Below are 20682 nucleotides of genomic sequence, written 5' to 3' on the forward strand. Positions count from 1 at the left end.
AAAGTCGTAACTGTTTGGTCTTAACTGAAATACAACAGATTCAAACCCAAACTGTGTGGCCTGTGTGACATGTGTTCATAGTGATGTAGTTGTGTCTAGTGGATTTGGTTATATCATAAAAGCGTAGTAGACTGGTGAGGTCATGTATTTATGTATTCTGCCTGAGGTCTACACCTTATCCATCAGCTGGAACTCTTTAGGAATTTAATATATTCAAATATATCAATAACATTTAACTTGAGTATAAGCAAACATTGGAGGCTGTTTGTAATTCTTGCCACATCTCATTTATGAAGATTATTTGTTATTTTCTTTGCATCATGTAATTTAGACGAATTGGCCTGTACATAAACAACATTAGCTCTGTTAATAATACCATCTGGATGTGAGTCCACTGAACTGATAGTGAGCTGCTGTAAAGATCTCCTTTAAATATGAACACTCATCTTTTTCGTATTTCCTTCAAACGATTGTGTAATAAAGGATTTTAGTTTTGTATGAATGTATGTTGTCTGTTCCCCCCCGTGGTGCACTGCTATGGGTGCCACCGCGACATGTGTCCGTCAGACTCTTATTTTGAAAGCGCCTCCCGGATGTGTTAGGCTGGTTCAAGATGGCCGAGTATTTGGCGTCCATCTTCGGCACAGAAAAAGACAAGTAAGTCATGTTATTATTATTAAGTTTGCGTATATTTTTTTAATAAAAAGTTTGGATATAAGAATTCTAGAATTCATTAAAACAGTCAACCAATTCAACCTGAGAAACTGAGCCGTTCCACAAACTACATAACAACAAGGAGCTAACAATGCTAAGTGCTAATCCTGCAGAACCCCGCGCTACACTCGAGCTGCAGCGGCGCCTCCGTGCAGCGCTGTCATGTACCGCCTGCATATAAAGAACAGGCAGCCTAAATAAAGAACAGGCATTATACTGCCTGTATATAAAGAAGAGCCATAATGCCGCCTGTATATAAAGAACAGGCAGTAAACAGACTACATAAAGAACATGCATTATACCGCCTGTACATAAAGAACATGCAGTAAACCGCCTGTATATAAAGAACAGGCAGTAAATAAAGAACGGGCATTATACTGCCTGTACATAAGGAACAGGCAGTAAACCGCCTGTACATGAAGAACAGGCAGTAAACCGCCTGTACATAAAGAACAGGAAGTATACCACCTGTACATAAGGAACAGGCAGTTAGAAGCCTGTACATAAAGAACAGGCAGTAAACCGCCTGTACATAGAGAGGGGCTCGCTGGCAGGGGTAGGCCCCTGGTTCCCCATCTGATTTCAGCTGATGATCGTAGGGGGCCCAGTGACAGCGAGCCGCCGTCACTGGCACACTGTGTAAATCTATGTATTACAACATGTGGGACTGGCCCATACGCTGTCCATGTGGACCACATCAATGTGTTGGTGAAATGACTGAACATGACCATTGGTGGTAAAAGGGTTAATAACAATGAACATGTGCAGTCTCTGTTTAGTATTGATCCATTGAACACTGTTCCCCCTTCTGAACCATGGACTGGATGCGGTCATGTGTTCATCTCCTCTCTCTTCTCCCCGAAGGGTCAACTGTTCTTTTTATTTTAAAATCGGTGCGTGTCGTCATGGTGACCGCTGCTCCCGGTTACACAACAAACCCACCTTCAGCCAGGTAAGTTCCCTCTTGTGATTGCAATATATTTTGAACTACCTGCATAATACAAATTCAAAAAGCTATTTAGATGAAGAGTGATTAGACCATGGTTTCTAAACATATAATGTGTATGGCGAACACCACCCTAAAATAATAATTAGTCCATCAATTGCCCCCACCCACCCCTCATAGCATGGACCCGAAAAGAAAAAGGTTGAGATTGAACCACAACTCCATTGTATCTGAAACTGCCAAACCTTTTGGAGCTCTGCTCTCCAAACGGCCACACCTTTTCTGATCGGGCCTCCAGGCTATGAAGGGTAAGTATGGTAGAGACTCACTGTTCTTCTGTGTGTTTGATCGACTTGTAACAACTTGACAGTTCCAGGGAAGGTTTTATGATGAATGCTTTATCCGTCCCAAATGATCCGGGAACATGTTGATGATGATGATGATGATGATGATGATGATGAGGGCATCACTGTCATCATTCTGATTATCAACGGTGATATTTTAGGATGTCTTTACATCTTATTCTGCAGTCTTTCCAACTTTCTCGACTTTGTGAAACCTTTTCTGAGATCCATACGAATTGTACATCTCCCATAAACCTTGTAACTAGGGTCCATTATCAGGGGAGTCTGTAAGTACTTTTCTTCATGTTCATAATCCTGTTTCCCATATTGTCCTGTTTAATATATAATCGTGTCATATTTAATCTGCCACTGGGTGGCTCCCCTCTCCTCCTATAGTCATCCTGATCTGAGAGCTACTTGTAGGTCGGCTGCCTTAACCTTTCTAGAAGTCTTTCCCTTGAAGACGAGTGTTGAACTCGTAGCCGCAGGTTACTTATAATCCTCTTTCCTGATTCCATTGGTTTCTTTATTCCAGACGATTGCCCTCTTGAACATTTACCGCAACCCCCAGAACAGCGCCCAGTCGGCGGACGGCCTGAACTGTGAGTCCCCCCGGTGGTTCACTGAGGTGTCATTAATATGGTGCAATGATTAAAGTGCAACCTTCCAAACCGCGTTTGAAGGATCGGAGCTTCTCCTGTGTTACGTGGGTTTCCTGCCCCGCCACATAAACCTGCAGGTTAGCACTCCTGCCCTGCCCATGAGCAAGGCATAGGACTCCATCTGGAGCTCCCGGTGTTACCCCAGGGCAGCCCCCTGCTCCTAGATCCTATCAGGGCTCGCTTAAACCTAAAAGATGAATCTCCAAATGAGACCAATACGTATCCATCATGACTTGCAGCTTGATGGTGGTTTGGGTTGATATAAGGACTGATGAACTTCCCCCTCTCACCACTAGGTGCCGTCAGTGACGTGGAGATGCAGGAACATTATGATGAGTTCTTTGAGGCAAGTGATGGGGCATTGAGGAAGCTGTAGGACAGTGGTGGAGGAATCTGGTCCAGTTCAAAGCATGCATTATCAAGGATGGTTGATGTTAGGCCATACGTACACTGACATGAGCCCTAGCTATTTATATTGGTAATAATCTATCTTTGTGTTTTCAGGAGGTCTTCACAGAGATGGAGGAGAAGTATGGCGAGGTGGAGGAGATGAACGTGTGCGATAACCTCGGAGACCATCTGGTCGGTAACGTCTATGTGAAGGTGAATCCTGCGGCTCATGTCACCCGCCCCGTAAGAACTTTAAATAAAGTAGTAACGCCCACTCGCCTTGCAGTTCCGTAAAGAGGAGGACGCGGAGAAGGCGGTGATGGACCTGAACAACCGCTGGTTCAACGCCCAGGCCGTCCACGCAGAGCTGTCCCCCGTCACCGACTTCAGAGAGGCCTGCTGCCGGCAGTACGAGATGGGGTGAGTGCCCCGCCGGTCGAGACGCTGTCGCCCCCCCGCTGTGAGATGCTGTCTGCTGGTCTCACCCCCTCCTCCCCCCACAGGGAGTGTACCCGCGGCGGCTTCTGTAACTTCATGCACCTGAAGCCCATCTCCCGGGAGCTCAGGAGGGAGCTGTACGGCCGCCGGAGAAAGAGGTACGCCCAGTGGTGTAGTTCATTTTATTGTAGTGGGTATACTGTGATGATTCCCTCCCAGCCTCGTACAAACCCGTCCCACCGGTACGGGTACGTGTGTGGCGCTTATGGGGTGTCGCACCACACTCACCAACGCAGGGGTCTACAACCCGCTGATTTAAGAGTATAACGATTATCAACAATCATGGAAATCTGAGTAGGTTTATCAGTTTTAATAACAGTATGAACAAATAGAACACAAAAATGACAAGTTGTCCTTTGTATATCTATAGTAGCAATAGCACATGCTAAACAAGGACGAAATCTACTCAAAATAATTTAATGAACTGTTTACAACCATGGCTAACCAGTGCATGAGAAGGAGATGACAGGAGACTAATGTTTCACTCTCTTGCTAATTTGAGCTCTTACTGTTATCTAACATACCATACAGTAATTGAATTGTGTAAAGTGTGAAATTACTGCACCTTAAAAATGACCATGAATTAGCTATACTCTCATTTGCATAGTGATTAACATTATGAATTTCAATTGTGTATACCAACTGTATGTTTCCCTCCACTCTAACCAAGGATGCCTGTTTTTAAATTCCCTAGCCTGACACCCAGTCTGAAAGGCTGGCCAGGGGTTCTCATCTAAAAGTAACAAGGAGATATAAAGTGGGATTAAAACATTGTCTTCTGTCGACTACTTGTTATGTGCTTTACACATTAATATGGGAGGACTGGACACACACACCCACACGCACACACAGGCGAGAAGGAGGGGCTCGGCCCACCAACTAACGTGCAGAGATGCAGGGGCAGCTTCGTAACAGAGACAGGGCAGAGCGCGAGCGCGCAACGGGAATTTTATGAATGGTGAATGTAGGAGATAACTTCCCTTGCTTAAAGTATTTTATTGCAGTTATACCCAACCTGTATTTACGAAAAATAAACACAGAAGTGAAAGATCTGTCACAAGACGATTGATACGTATCCGTGCACATTTTTAAGTGGGTATACGCAAATCCTGGTGCGTTCCTAGCGGGTATACGGCGTATTCCTGCGTATCACGTAGACTACACCACTGGGTACGCCCCCCCAGAGAGAGACCCCCACCCGAGAGAGACCCCCATAGACCCCCCCAGAGACCCCCCAGCAAGCAGTACCCCCTGAGAGAACCCCCCCCTGTTCAGGACCCTGCCTCCTCGGGGCTTATCAGATCAGACCGTTAGGTCAGCCCAGTATGTTGGCACACACACGGGGGGGGGGGGGGGAACAGAACCTGGAGGAGACGGCCTCAATGACCCAAACTGTCCTCCCCACCAGAAGCGTAGTACTGCTCAGTGTTGTGTGGAGACCCCGGTGTGACCCCCGGTCTGACCCCCGGTCTGACCCCCTGTCTGTCCCCCTGACTGCAGCGGACAGAGGACCGGGTCCAGGTCCCGGGAGAGGCGATCCCGCTCCAGGGACCGAGGGAGAGGGAGTGGGCGGGACCGCGAGAGGCGTCGGTCGCGGGACCGGGAACGTTCTGGAAGGTTCTGAGAGCAGCGGAGTCCGGAGCCCCGGCCCGACGGAAGCTGACCGCGACGGGAAGCAGCGAGACGTTGATGTTGTTGGAATTCTTTGTTTGTTTTTCCTCTTTATATATTTTTATTTTGTCAAAATACTTTTAACTTGTCATTAAATTGAAACTATTTGTACTGATTCTGCCTCGTATTCATGATTGAATCTGTTGATTGTGTTGTCTGAACTGTGTAGAGACACACGGGACCATACCGCTAGCCTGACATGGACAGAACACCAAAGGTTTCTGTGTCAGCGCTAAGTTTATCTGGATAACCACATGAAACTGTTAACCTTCACCTGTTTTATTAAAGGACAATCTGAAAGCAGAAATGTCTCTGTGCAGTTGTACAGCAATCAGGGCCTTGCTGTTATCACTCATAATGTTGAACTAAAGGGCGTAAAACAAATACCACCCACTGTTTGCACTGGTCTGGACCGCCTGCTGGAGAAGCTCCATGGACCAGAGACACACAACACCTAACAGCTCTGGACCAGAGACACACAACACCTAACAGCTCCATGGACTAGAGACACTGGCTGCTGCAGAACATCTCTGGGATTGAAGAGGTCTTCCATGTGTTGTGCCCTGATGGGACTGAGGTCTCCTAGGCCCTCCAGTGCAGTAGCAGGAAACGAGAGGCCAGCACAGGGAACAATAATGTTCCAGATAATAAACACGATGAGTCCCAGATGTGCCGGTCGAGGATTTGGTTTTTAAAGTTTCACCTGTTTTACATTAAAGGCGGAGGCTCGGCCAGCACGAAGAAACCCATTGGACAGCGCAGACCCCGACGCCAACGTCAAAGCCAATCAGCGTCGATAGTAGGGAAGCCCCGCCCACTGCAGATGGCTTTTGTTTTTGTGTTAAACCGGCTGAACTGAGAGCGAGCTCAGACACGTTTAGAGACACACTAAGAGCCTTTATATCCTCAAGGTGAGTGAATATACTTCCTATTTTAGATACAGATATGTATATATAAACCCTCGATAGGGCTACTATCGAGTTTCTGTTCATCTGAATGCAGTCCTCCTCTTCATCCATCACTTTGCGCCATTGCGCATATTGATATTAATAGATGGTAAACGATCTCTTTTGACTAAACTTTGGTTGTGAAACTCTTCATAACAACACACCAGGGACACATGGAGCCCGGGGAGGGTGTGGGGAGCGAGGCTCCGGAAGCTGCTGAGGCTGAGGCTGAGGCTGAATGCGGGGATTGCATCAGCTAGGGACCAGTGTCGGTCTGCATGGCATGGATGGGAATGGATGCGATGTGATCTAATGTTAGGTCATGCCATGTAATGTTATGTAATGTAATGTTATGTAATTAACTTTTACAGAACGACGAATTACATAAGGACAAAGGAATAGTTCATTGGGGGTTTCATAATAAAAGGGTTATTCACTGAGGTTTGTTGTAAGTTCTCGATGAAAGCCAAATTGGCTTTGCTCAGCATGTGGTTGAAGTCACACGTGGAAAATGTGGGCACTTTAATATTAATTATTTGATTAATCAGCCGGTAATGTTAATTAAAATGCCTTAAAGGAATGAGTTAACGAGGCCTTTAAGACTTGTCCTCGTAAGACGTATTTGCCCGGGTCTGGTAAACCGATAAGCTACTGACTCCAAAGACCCCGGAACACCTGGAGGGGGTTGAGGAGGTCAGACTAAACGTATCTAGCCTTTTGGTTATCTTCGTGTGTGTGCGCGTGTGCGTGCGCGTGTGCGTGTGTGTGCGCGCCATAGGGACCCCTTGTTTGTTTTGGTGGTGCTTTGGGCTCCTGGTCACCTGAGCAGACCTAAGCCTTCTGGCTCATCAGTCACTGAAGAGGCCCTTTCATTGAACTGGCCTTAATATGAATCACCATTAATGTCATCATGGTTTCATGACATATGGTAGCCTGCGTCTTGACTTTACATCGCTGATGAATAAGGATGTCCTTATCATGTAATACAGAATATAACCCATCATTACTCTGTTGCAACCAAGACCTACAAAACGATGTGAACTCCCATCCTCCTCTTCTCCACCTCTCAGCGTGGCTCCCCTCACCAGCTTGAAGATATTTCAGGGTGGATTTGTACCTAATAATACTGGAATGAACCAGATCCTACAGTGGCCAGCAGCCAATGGCAGCTCGGTTTCTTAGCTGTTAGATTTTCCACGGTCAGGAGAAATCAACATATTCCAAAAGTACATTTTGGACTCTGGGAACGACTTTCAACTCGTTAAATTCGAGGCGTCACATAAAGACTGCTTGTCAAAAAATGACGCTCTGAGAGAAGTGAAATTTGAGAGAGAAACCCCTTAGACTCTAGTTCGACGGGGTTCTGACTTCCCAGAAACAGGAAGTTACCACAGAGTGCCAGCTCTCTTCTGATTAGACATTCTCTGACAGAGCTCAGAACACCAGAAAGACGTTCCCATTCTCACCGTCTGTGATAAACTGGGATGCAGCTTGAGAGAAGAGCGTTTAGTTTGGCTGCAGGGCTCATCGTGACTGACTGCTGATCAGTGTCCCCGTCATCTGGTCTCTCCTCAGGTTACTGATCAGTGTCCCTGTCGTCTGGTCTCTCAGGTTACTGATCAGTGTCCCTGTCTGGTCTCTCTCAGGTTATTGATCAGTGTCCCTGTCGTCCGGTCTCTCTCAGGTTACTGATCAGTGTCCCTGTCGTCTGGTCTCTCTCAGGTTACTGATCAGTGTCCCTGTCGTCTGGTCTCTCAGGTTACTGATCAGTGTCCCTGTCTAGTCTCTCTCAGGTTACTGATCAGTGTCCCTGTCGTCTGGTCTCTCAGGTTACTGATCAGTGTCCCTGTCTGGTCTCTCTCAGGTTACTGATCAGTGTCCCTGTCCGGTCTCTCTCAGGTTACTGATCACTGTCCATGTCGTCTGGTCTCTCAGGTTACTGATCAGTGTCCCTGTCTGGTCTCTCTCAGGTTACTGATCAGTGTCCCTGTCGTCTGGTCTCTCAGGTTACTGATCAGTGTCCCTGTCGTCTGGTCTCTCTCAGGTTACTGATCAGTGTCCCTGTCGTCCGGTCTCTCTCAGGTTACTGATCAGTGTCCCTGTCGTCTGGTCTCTCTCAGGTTATTGATCAGTGTCCCTGTCTGGGCTCTCTCAGGTTACTGATCAGTGTCCCTGTCTGGTCTCTCTCAGGTTACTGATCAGTGTCCCTGTCCGGTCTCTCTCAGGTTACTGATCAGTGTCCCTGTCGTCTGGTCTCTCTCAGGTTACTGATCAGTGTCCCTGTCCGGTCTCTCTCAGGTTACTGATCAGTGTCCCTGTCGTCCGGTCTCTCTCAGGTTACTGATCAGTGTCCCTGTCGTCCGGTCTCTCTCAGGTTACTGATCAGTGTCCCTGTCGTCCGGTCTCTCTCAGGTTACTGATCAGTGTCCCTGTCGTCCGGTCTCTCTCAGGTTACTGATCAGTGTCCCTGTCGTCCGGTCTCTCTCAGGTTACTGATCAGTGTCCCTGTCGTCCGGTCTCTCTCAGGTTACTGATCAGTGTCCCTGTCGTCCGGTCTCTCTCAGGTCGCCATGCCGTCGGTTCCGACCACTGCTGAGCCGGATGCGGTTCCGTCCGGCTGCCCGCGGGCTCAGACCAAGCCCCCCGGCTCAGAGGCCCGGGGCAGCGCGGGGTCCGTCCTGAACGGCGTGGGGCAGAAGGCCCGGAGCGGGGGCCACGAGACCAACGGCGCCGCGGACGCCCCCGGGCTGCCCTCGGGGGCGTCCAGCGACACCGAGGAGGGTCTGCTGGAGACGGCGCCGGCCCCCCGGGTCTGGATCAGACCGGACCTGCCAAGCAGATGCACCTGGGAGCTGGGGAAGCCCCCCTCTGAGTCGCCCCACAGCAGCAGAACACGGTGGGCCCCGGGACACACACACACATTCTCACGCACACACACACATTCTCACGCACACACTCACACACACACACACACTCTCACGCACACACTCTCACGCACACACTCACACTCTCACGCACACACACACTCTCACGCACAAAACACTCTCACGCACACACACACTCTCACGCACACACACACTCTCACACTCTCACGCACACTCTCACACTCTCACGCACACACACTCTCACGCACACTCTCACACTCTCACGCACACTCTCACACTCTCACGCACACACACACTCACGCACACACACACTCTCACACTCTCACGCACACTCTCACACTCTCACGCACACACACACTCTCACGCACAAAACACTCTCACACACACACACACACACTTACACTCTCACGCACACACACACTCTCACGCACACACACACTCTCACACTCTCACGCACACTCACACTCTCACGCACACACACACTCTCACGCACACACACACTCTCACACTCTCACGCACACACTCACACTCTCACGCACACACACACTCTCACGGACACACACCGTACTCTCACGCACACGTTCCTTCACCAACCCCTGGAGTGTGATCGCAGAGCGGCGTTTGAGGGCATTGAGCGGAATAAGATCCACAGGACACAGCGCCACAGCTGCTATCACTAACCTAACCTCTACCTAACCTAACCTAACCTCTCCCTAACCTAACCTCTCCCTAACCTCTCCCTAACCTAACCTAACCTCTCCCTAACCTAACCTCACCTCTCCCTAACCTCTCCCTAACCTCTACCTAACCTAACCTAACCTCTCCCTAACCTAACCTAACCTCTCCCTAACCTAACCTAACCTAACCTCTCCCTAACCTCTCCCTAACCTAACCTCTCCCTAACCTAACCTAACCTAACCTCTCCCTAACCTCTCCCTAACCTAACCTAACCTCTCCCTAACCTAACCTAACCTCTCCCTAACCTAACCTCTCCCTAACCTAACCTCTCCCTAACCTAACCTAACCTCTCCCTAACCTAACCTAACCTAACCTCTCCCTAACCTAACCTAACCTCTCCCTAACCTAACCTAACCTCTCCCTAACCTCTCCCTAACCTAACCTAACCTCTCCCTAACCTAACCTAACCTCTCCCTAACCTAACCTAACCTCCCACTGCTCTCTCTAACCTAACCTAACCTCCCACTGCTCTCTCTAACCTAACCTAACCTCCCACTGCTCTCTCTAACCTAACCTATCCAACATGTTAGACAACCACAAATATTGAACAGGTTAATTGATGTTTAGTTTGACTTGAAGAGCAAACCGTTAAAAGGATGTGGTGAACTGGGAGGACTGGTTCCCAGTCCAAACCACCCAGACGCCGCTCTGCCTCCGGTTCTCTCCCCACACGGTGAGACATGCCGAGTCATGGTCCCTCCCCCACTGCCACGCCCTCAACCGGTCTGGACCAGAAGGAACTGGTTTCGTTGTGGATCAGAGGCTGATACCCTCAGAGATTAGAAAACACAATAAAACAATGTCCGCTGTGATCCGTACCCCCCAGGCCCCAAGCCCCCAAGATCCTCCCTGACATCCTCAGCTGGATCGGGGGGACCCCCCTGGTGCGCCTCAACAAGATCCCCAAGGCCTGCGGCCTCAAGTGTGAAGTCTGTGAGTAACCACACACACACACACACACCACACACACACACACACACACACACACACACACACACACCACACACACACACACACACACACACACACACACACACCTTATCTTAGCCCATTCCTCAACCCGTTTTGCCTTTGTCAGCGGAGGGGACCTGTTATAGACCCATTCCCAGAACAAAGAAACCCAAAGGTTGAGAAAAGCTGTTTGAACCGTTTGGGGGCCGCAGGAAGTTAGCCCAGGGAGCTAACCCAGGGAGCTAGCCCAGGGACCTAACCCAGGGACCTAGCCCAGGGAGCTAGCCCGTGGTGCTAGCCCAGGGACCTAGCCCAGGGACCTAGCCCAGGGACCGAACCTAGGGACCTAGCCCAGGGAGCTAGCCCGTGGTGCTAGCCCATGGTGCTAGCCCAGGGACCTAGCCCAGGGAGCTAGCCCAGGGACCTAACCCAGGGACCTAGCCCAGGGAGCTAGCCCGTGGTGCTAGCCCATGGTGCTAGCCCAGGGACCTAGCCCAGGGAGCTAGCCCGTGGTGCTAGCCCATGGTGCTAGCCCAGGGACCTAGCCCAGGGAGCTAGCCCAGGGACCGAACCCAGGGACCTAGCCCAGGGAGCTAACCCAGCCAGCGAGGGTGTTGGGTTCAACAATAAAACCTCAGTAATCCTCATAACAACAGCAGCCTTTCTTTTTTATGCGCTCCTTAATCGTGGAAGTCAAGTTCCAGATTGTTCCGGCAGATTAGGGACAAAGGAGCTGGTTTCAGCGGGAACGGGACAGCCATGTGACTGGTCCCACGGGTCGCCATGGGAACCGCCGGGACGGGTCGCCATGGTGAACTTGGGCTGGCGGCCAAGGTGGGCTGGGATGGACCAGTAGACCCCCCACCATTGTCCAGGAAACGGGTTCAGATATCAGCCAATGGGCTCGCTTCCAGGTGTCCCGTTAGAGAGCTGATTGGCCGACGCACTTCAAGAGTGGAGCGGTCAGACAAGAAGAGTAACGTGTGTGTGTGTGTGTGTGTGTGTGTGTGTGTGTGTGTGTGTGTGTGTGTGTGTGTGTGTGTGTGTGTGTGTGTGTGTGTGTGTGTGTGTGTGTGTGTGTAGTGGTGAAGTGTGAGTACTTCAACGCGGGCGGCAGTGTGAAGGACCGCATCGCCCTGCGGATGGTGGAGGACGCAGAGAGGGACGGACTGCTGCGGCCCGGAGACACCATCATCGAACCTACGTCAGGGAACACAGGTACCCATCATTGAACCTACGTCAGGGAACACAGGTACCCATCATAGAACCTACGTCAGGGAACACAGGTACCCATCATCAAACCTACGTCAGGGAACACAGGTACCCATCATCAAACCTACGTCAGGGAACACAGGTACCCATCATAGAACCTACGTCAGGGAACACAGGTACCTATCATCGAACCTACGTCAGGGAACACAGGTACCCATCATAGAACCTACGTCAGGGAACACAGGTACCCATCATAGAACCTACGTCAGGGAACACAGGTACCCATCATAGAACCTACGTCAGGGAACACAGGTACCCATCATAGAACCTACGTCAGGGAACACAGGTACCCATCATAGAACCTACGTCAGGGAACACAGGTACCCATCATAGAACCTACGTCAGGGAACACAGGTACCCATCATAGAACCTACGTCAGAGAACACAGCTACACCCTCTAGAACCTACGTCAGGGAACACAGCTACACCCTCTAGAACCTACAGCAGGGAACAAAGCTACCCATCATAGGACCTACGTCAGGGAACACGGGTACCCATCATAGAACCTACGTCAGGGAACACAGCTACACCCTCTAGAACCTACGTCAGGGAACACAGCTACACCCTCTAGAACCTACGGCAGGGAACACAGGTACCCATCATAGAACCTACGTCAGGGAACACAGGTACCCATCATAGAACCTACGTCAGGGAACACAGCTACCTATCATAGGACCTACGTCAGGGAACACGGGTACCCATCATAGAACCTACGTCAGGGAACACAGCTACACCCTCTAGAACCTACGTCAGGGAACACAGCTACACCCTCTAGACCTACGTCAGGGGCCTCTGTGGTTCTGAGCAGGCCGTTCCCCTGGGGCCTGCTATGAGGGAGCCGGCTCTGCTACCTCCGTTTAGATTTGATCATCATTCAAGTCATATCTATTTTAGTTGCAGTTTGAAAGCGCCCTTCTACTTTGATTGAGGTTTAGTATCACTTTCTGTGTTTCCTTGTCAATGAGCTTTGCATTTACATATCCCAACTCCTGGAAATGATCTTGGACCACTGGGCGTTCTCAGAATCAAGGCCAGAGATTGGAAACCAGTAAATGAACTGGTTTATATTTAACTTCCCTTTGTTATTCTTATTTAGTCCTGTAATGTTTCAGATTCAGTTTAGTTTTATCTTGTCTCGCAAACTCGGTGTCAGTTCTTTTGTCCATTGGTCGGTTTGAGTTGATTGACAGGTTATAAGTGACTGTGGCTCCTCCTCTTCCTGGCAGGCATCGGGCTGGCCCTGGCGGCCGCGGTGAAGGGGTACCGCTGCGTCATCGTCATGCCCGAGAAGATGAGCATGGAGAAGGTGAGCCTCGAAACCTCTATCGGCGTCTAGAGACGTTGGCTATAGAAGAGACATGTCTCTTCGTTATGGGCCTCAGAGACACGTCTCTTCTATAGAGACATGTCTCTAAGGCCCGTAACGAAGAGACATGTCTCTATAGAAGAGACGTGTCTCTATAGAAGAGACATGTCATGGGTGGGGTGAGTAAGGGTGAGGGGTGAGTAAGAGGTGAGGGAGGGTGAGTAAGAGGTGAGGGAGGGGTGAGTAAGAGGTGAGGGAGGGGTGAGTAAGGCCGTCCCTCCTGACCCCGTCTCCCCCCAGGTGGACGTGCTGCGGGCGCTGGGGGCGGAGATTGTGCGCACGCCAAACTCGGCGGGCTTCGATTCGCCAGAGTCCCACGTGGGCGTGGCCTGGCGCCTGAAGAACGAGATCCCCAACTCCCACATCCTGGACCAGTACCGTAACCCTAGCAACCCGCTGGCCCACTACGACACCACGGCCGAGGAGATCTGGCAGCAGTGTGACGGTAAGACTCCAGTCGGGTTCTCCTGGTGAGGAGGAGAACCAGAGCCTCCTCTGTACACTCTACAGCCAGGTGTCTGTCCTCTACAGCCAGGTGTCTGTCCTCCAGGTGTCTGTCCTCTCCAGCCAGGTGTCTGTCCTCCAGGTGTCTGTCCTCTCCAGCCAGGTGTCTGTCCTCTACAGCCAGGTGTCTGTCCTCTACAGCCAGGTGTCTGTCCTCCAGGTGTCTGTCCTCCAGGTGTCTGTCCTCTACAGCCAGGTGTCTGTCCTCCAGGTGTCTGTCCTCCAGGTGTCTGTCCTCTCCAGCCAGGTGTCTGTCCTCTACAGCCAGTGTCTGTCCTCTACAGCCAGGTGTCTGTCCTCTACAGCCAGGTGTCTGTCCTCTACAGCCAGCTGTCTGTCCTCTACAGCCAGGTGTCTGTCCTCCAGGTGTCTGTCCTCTCCAGCCAGCTGTCTGTCCTCTACGGCCAGGTGTCTGTCCTCCAGGTGTCTGTCCTCCAGGTGTCTGTCCTCTAGCCAGGTGTCTGTCCTCCAGGTGTCTGTCCTCTACAGCCAGGTGTTTGTCCTCCAGGTGTCTGTCCTCTACAGCCAGGTGTCTGTCCTCTACGGCCAGGTGTCTGTCCTCCAGACGCCTGGAGGACAGACACCTAGAGGACAGACACCTGGAGGACAGACACCTGGCTGTAGAGGACAGACAGCTGGAGAGGTGTGTGTTCAGCTCCACTTGGCTGAGACGGGTCATATTCTAACTATGAGCCCAGCTGCTGTGAAGGCTCTCGGTACCAGTGGAGGCTCCAGACATCCGCCCACAGCTCCACCCCTTCATGTAGACCGTGAAGGCTTCAAACTAGGACATGCAATGACGTGTGTGTGTGTGTGTGTGTGTGTGTGTGTGTGTGTGTGTGTGTGTGGGTGTGTGTGTGTGTGTGTGTGTGTGTGTGGTGTGTGTGTGTGTGTGTGTGTGTGTGTGTGTGTGTTAGGGAGGCTGGACATGCTGGTGGCGGGGGCTGGCACTGGGGCACCATCACCGGGATCGGACGCAAGCTGAAGGAGAAATGTCCGAGCATCACGGTACTCCACCCTCCTCCTCCTCCACCCTCATCCCCCCATCTCCACCTCCTCCTCCCCCCTCCTCTCCGCTCCTCCCCCCCTCCTCCCCCTTCTCCACCCGTCTCCACCGAGTTTCGGAGCTTCAACAATCGAGAAGCTTCAGAGCGTCAAAGATGGTCGGCTCCATCTTGGACGATGATGACGTCATTGTGGAGCTTTCTAATTGGTCGGCTCCATCTTTGAGGATGATGAGGCCACGGTGGAGCGTCCTGATTGGCTGGTTGTGTTCCAGATCGTGGGGGTGGACCCTGTGGGCTCCCTGCTGGCCGACCCGCTGAACAGCCCCAAGCCCAGCGCCTACGAGGTCGAGGGCATCGGCTACGACTTTGTTCCCACGGTGCTGGACGGCTCGGTGAGTCATACAAACATACCCCAACCAACCAGCTACCATGTCAGTCTGATGTTAACATGTCAGTCTGATGTTAACATGTCAGTCTGATGTTGTCATGTCAGTCTGATGTTAACATGTCAGTCTGATGTTAACATGTCAGTCTGATGTTAACATGTCCGTCTGATGTTAACATGTCAGTCTGATGTTGTCATGTCAGTCTGATGTTAACATGTCAGTCTGATGTTAACATGTCAGTCTGATGTTGTCATGTCAGTCTGATGTTAACATGTCAGTCTAATGTTAACATGTCAGTCTGATGTTAACATGACAGTATGATGTTACATGTCAGTCTGATGTTGTCATGTCAGTCTGATGTTAACATGTCAGTCTGATGTTAACATGACAGTATGATGTTAACGTGTCTTCCAGGTGATTGACGTGTCAGTCTGTAATGTTAACATGTCAGTCTGATGTTAACATGTCTTCCAGGGGATAGACATGCCAGTATGTAATGTTAACATGTCAGTCTGATGTTAACATGTCTTCCAGGGGATTGGCGTGTCAGTATGTAATGTTAACATGTCAGCCTGATGTGACATGTCTTCCAGGGGATTGACGTTTCATTCTGTAATGTTAACATGTCAGTCTGATGTTAACATGTCAGTCTGATGTTAACATGTCAGTCTGATGTTGTCATGTCAGTCTGATGTTAACATGTCAGTCTGATGTTAACATGACAGTATGATGATAACATGTCTTCCAGGTGATTGACGTGTCAGTCTGTAATGTTAACATGTCAGTCTGATGTTAACATGTCTTCCAGGGGATAGACATGCCAGTATGTAATGTTAACATGTCAGTCTGATGTTAACATGTCTTCCAGGGGATTGGCGTTTCAGTATGTAATGTTAACATGTCAGCCTGATGTTGACATGTCTTCCAGGGGATTGACGTGTCATTCTGTAATGTTAACATGTCAGTCTGATGTTAACATGTCAGTCTGATGTTAACATGTCAGTCTGATGTTAACATGACAGTATGATGTTAACATGTCTTCCAGGTGATTGACGTGTCAGTCTGTAATGTTAACATGTCAGTCTGATGTTAACATGTCTTCCAGGGGATAGACATGCCAGTATGTAATGTTAACATGTCAGTCTGATGTTAACATGTCTTCCAGGGGATTGGCGTGTCAGTATGTAATGTTAACATGTCAGCCTGATGTTGACATGTCTTCCAGGGGATTGACGTGTCATTCTGTAATGTTAACATGTCAGTCTGATGTTAACATGTCTTCCAGGTGATTGACGTGTCAGTCTGATGTTAACATTTCAGTCTGATGTTAACATGTCTTCCAGGTGATTGACGTGTGGTGTAAGACCGTTGACGAGGAGAGCTTCATCATGGCCCGCCGCCTCATACGGGAGGAGGGGCTTCTGTGCGGTAAGACCTGACGAGTGGGGAGACGGACTGTCAGTCAAACTGGTGTAGCACTTACAGCCAATGGCCTTCACTTAACCTCATCACTTAAGACCAACCCCTCCCTGACTCTATCACATGTTCTCTGACGTGTGACAGGAGGACGTTCAGAGGCTTATGCCTGACATGGCTTCACTCTCTCTGTGACGTGTGCGTGTGCGTGTGCGTGTGCGTGTGTAGGAGGCAGTGCGGGGACGGCCATGGTGGCAGCGATGCGGGCGGCCAAGGACCTGAGAGAGGACCAGCGCTGTGTGGTGGTGCTGCCCGACTCGGTCCGCAACTACATGTGAGAACAGGGGGGGGTGAGGGGGGGGGCAGAGGGGGAGGAGGGGGGGGGGCAGAGGAGGAGGGGGGGGGAGGGGGGTTCAGAGGGCGGGGCCCTGGGATGTGTATTAGAGTATACCTCAGGTGTATTGACCCCACCTGCTCTCTGCTCTCTGCTCCAGGACCAAGTTCCTGAGCGACAGCTGGATGAGTGACAAGGGCTTCCTGAGCGAGGACCGGGCGGTGGCCACACCCTGGTGAGGCTCTGCTCCTGACCGTGACCCCTGACCCTTAACCCCTGACCCCTGACCCCGGTGTGAGGTAACGCTGGCGTCTCTCCTCAGGTGGTGGAGCTCCACCCTGCAGGGCCTCCACCTCTCCACCCCCTTCACCGTGCTGCCCTCCGTCTCCCTGGCGACCACCATCAGCATCCTGCGGGGGCGGAGCCTGGACCAGGCCCCCGTGGTGGACCAGTCCGGGTACGCCCCCCCCCCTTATCGTCACGGTGATACCTAGACAGGCCTCACCGGGTCTTATCGTCACGGTGATACCTAGACAGGCTGTTCAGAGGCTGGGGGTAGAACCCAGATCTAGAACCCCCCCCCTCCATGGGGAGGGTTCCCGCTCCAATGATTGACAGGCCGGGCCGACCCTGACATAATGGGAGGAGAGGGGAGCGTCTAGAGCGGCTCCCAGTCCTCCCACCACTGACGCACTCCACACCCACTCCGATGAACGGGTGCCATCGGAGTACAAGATCCATCATGAGCGCCTCACTCCTCCAGATCCAGAGCGCCTCACTCCTCCAGATCCAGAGCGCCTCACTCCTCCAGATCTAGAGCGCCTCACTCTCCAGATCTAGAGCGCCTCACTCCTCCAGATCTAGGGCGCCTCACTCCTCCAGATCTAGAGCGCCTCACTCCTCCATATCTAGAGCGTCTCACTCCTCCAGATCCAGAGCGCCTCACTCCTCCAGATCTAGAGCGCCTCACTCCTCCAGATCTAGAGCGCCTCACTCCTCCATATCTAGGGCGCCTCACTCCTCCAGATCCAGAGCGCCTCACTCCTCCATATCTAGAGCGCCTCACTCCTCCAGATCTAGGGCGCCTCACTCCTCCAGATCTAGAGCGCCTCACTCCTCCAGATCTAGCGCGCCTCACTCCTCCAGATCCAGATTGCCTCACTCCTCCAGATCTAGAGCGCCTCACTCCTCCAGATCTAGGGCGCCTCACTCCTCCAGATCCAGATTGCCTCACTCCTCCAGATCTAGAGCGCCTCACTCCTCCAGATCTAGGGCACCTCACTCCTCCATATCTAGAGCGCCTCACTCCTCCAGATCTAGGGCGCCTCACTCCTCCAGATCCAGAGCGCCTCACTCCTCCAGATCCAGAGCGCCTCACTCCTCCAGATCCAGAGCGCCTCACTCTCCAGATCTAGAGCGCCTCACTCCTCCAGATCTAGGGCGCCTCACTCCTCCAGATCCAGATTGCCTCACTCCTTCAGATCTAGAGCGCCTCACTCCTCCATATCTAGAGCGCCTCACTCCTCCAGATCTAGAGCGCCTCACTCCTCCAGATCTAGAGCGCCTCACTCCTCCATATCCAGAGCGCCTCACTCCTCCAGATCTAGGGCGCATCACTCTTCCAGATCCAGAGCGCCTCACTCCTCCAGATCTAGAGCGCCTCACTCCTCCAGATCTAGAGCGCCTCACTCCTCCAGATCTAGAGCGCCTCACTCCTCCACGGTCTCTAACACTCTCCCCCCCCCCAGCCTGATCCTGGGCATGGTGACCCTCGGCAACATGCTGTCCTGTGTGCTGGCGGGTCGGGTCATGCCCTCTGACCCCGTCAGCAAGGTGCTCTACACACAGTTCAAGAAGGTGGGACACACACACACACACACACACACACACCACGCACACCACACACACACACCCCCTTGACCCTGACCCTCCTTGCCCGCCAGGTGGGTCTCATGGACACCCTGGGGAAGCTGTCTGGGATCCTGGAGAAGGACCACTTCGCCCTGGTGGTCCACGAGCAGACCCAGTGTAAGCATTCTGCCCGACCCTTTGCTTGGTCACCGGTGGCCAATCTTTGACCAAGAGGCTCTGATCATTGACAGGAGAGCAGCTGGAGTTGTTGTTGTTGTCGTAATAGGATACCGCATCCCAGAAGGAGCACGGAGTACTCACATCGAGAAACATTAACTGTGCAGCGACTAGAGAGGAAACATGGACGCACACACACACACACACACAATGACAACGGCGTGGTTTCATACCGAGACTTCCAGGCTCCGCCCACAAACCCTCCTCAATCTTCAGATGAATCCAACACAGCAGACAGACAGACAGACAGACAGACGTTCTGCCTGCAGCGTGTTGTGTGTCTGTCCCCTGGTGTTGTGTGTCTGTCCCTCTGGTGTTGTGTGTCTGTCCTGGTGTTGTGTGTCTGTCCCTCTGGTGTTTTGTGTCTGTCCCCCTGGTGTTGTGTGTCTGTCCCCCTGGTGTTGTGTGTCTGTCCCTCTGGTGTTGTGTGTCTGTCCCCTGGGTTGTGTGTCTGTCCCCTGGTGTTGTGTGTCTGTCCCCCTGGTGTTGTGTGTCTGTCCCTCTGGTGTGTGTGTCTGCCTCTGGTGTTGTGTGTCTGTCCCTCTGGTGTTGTGTGTCTGTCCCCCTGGTGTGGTGTCTGTCGCCTGGTGTTGTGTGTCTGTCCCTCTGGTGTTGTGTGTCTGTCCCTCTGGTGTTGTGTGTCTGTCCCCTGGTGTTGTGTGTCTGTCCCCCTGGTGTTGTGTGTCTGTCCCCTGGTGTTGTGTGTCTGTCCCTCTGGTGTTGTGTGTCTGTCCCCCTGGTGTTGTGTGTCTGTCCGCCTGGTGTTGTGCGTCCCTCCAGTAGAGGGCCCTTTAACATGGCCGCTCTGTGCAGACCTGGAGGACGGCTCTCAGCGGACCAGGCAGACGGTGTTCGGCGTGGTGACGGCCGTGGACCTGCTGACCCACATCACCGCCGCCCAGAGCCTGGAGCGCCCCCCTCTGAGCGCTCGCTGCCCGACGACATGTCCCTGTGACCACTTCCTGTCTGAGCAGGAGGGGGTCTTACCTGAGGGGAGGGGGTCAGGCTGGAGTCTTAAATTTGTTACATTTCAGTTAGGGGGGGGGGGAAAGGAATATAGGTCAGTCAACGCGCGTTATTTAGCAATTAAAGTGAAGGCCCGATGGCGCCATCTAGCGGCCAAGTTGATTACAGCAAAGGAACTTGAGTGAGGCGGTTTAGGTCACCCTGCTGCAGATGTTGGTGCCAAATGAACTAAGCTAATGAAGTTACAAGACAGGAGCAGGGGGTTACTGAGTGTGGGCTGGGGTTGGTTGTGGTACAAGTTACTTAAACTGAATGTCATCATTTCCATTTCATTTTCCTTTATTTAACCTCGAAAGATCAATTGAGGGGTGACCCTATTTCACAATGACTGTGAAGCTGAGAGCTAACTGCTATGTGCAATAAGAGGCGATTGATGGATTTGGAGTTTTATCCCACAGATGTGGTGGTGGTTCATTTATGTATTGGTTCAAGTATTTTGAGCATCTTGTAAGAATTGTGGTGGATGCTTTTAAGAGTTTGATTAAATCCAGCGATAGAGGGTCGTAATGTAAGTCACGTCAGGTCCTTCATACTCAA

General features: G+C 51.6%; 2 protein-coding genes across 3 annotated transcripts; both read left to right on the forward strand.

The window, feature by feature from the left end:
- Positions 1 to 79: 79 nt before the first annotated feature.
- On the forward strand, positions 80 to 5341 carry u2af1 (U2 small nuclear RNA auxiliary factor 1). 2 transcript variants are annotated; one of them, XM_030343162.1, is made up of 9 exons: positions 615 to 657; positions 1579 to 1666; positions 1841 to 1968; positions 2540 to 2606; positions 2963 to 3012; positions 3171 to 3269; positions 3343 to 3476; positions 3560 to 3652; positions 5055 to 5341. In XM_030343162.1, the coding sequence occupies exons 5-9, from the start codon at positions 2983 to 2985 to the stop codon at positions 5176 to 5178; spliced, it is 480 nt and encodes a 159-aa protein (XP_030199022.1). In that variant the 5' UTR covers positions 615 to 657; positions 1579 to 1666; positions 1841 to 1968; positions 2540 to 2606; positions 2963 to 2982; the 3' UTR covers positions 5179 to 5341. The 2 variants fall into 2 exon arrangements, with proteins under 2 accessions (XP_030199021.1, XP_030199022.1); XM_030343161.1 differs by lacking the exon at positions 1841 to 1968 and having other exon boundaries at positions 80 to 657.
- Positions 5342 to 5997: 656 nt separating this feature from the next.
- Positions 5998 to 20154, forward strand: LOC115532999 (cystathionine beta-synthase). The gene is given in 17 exon segments (XM_075074172.1): positions 5998 to 6136; positions 8737 to 9068; positions 10622 to 10728; positions 11830 to 11964; positions 13245 to 13324; positions 13625 to 13829; positions 14806 to 14838; positions 14841 to 14896; positions 15168 to 15287; positions 16625 to 16709; positions 16926 to 17031; positions 17192 to 17266; positions 17354 to 17488; positions 18780 to 18888; positions 18975 to 19059; positions 19933 to 20034; positions 20037 to 20154. Coding segments are annotated over 16 exon segments (1797 nt in total). The 5' UTR covers positions 5998 to 6136; positions 8737 to 8742; the 3' UTR covers positions 20075 to 20154.
- Positions 20155 to 20682: the final 528 nt, after the last annotated feature.

Source organism: Gadus morhua, chromosome 20, assembly GCF_902167405.1.
Source record: "Gadus morhua chromosome 20, gadMor3.0, whole genome shotgun sequence".
Lineage (NCBI taxonomy): Eukaryota > Metazoa > Chordata > Actinopteri > Gadiformes > Gadidae > Gadus > Gadus morhua.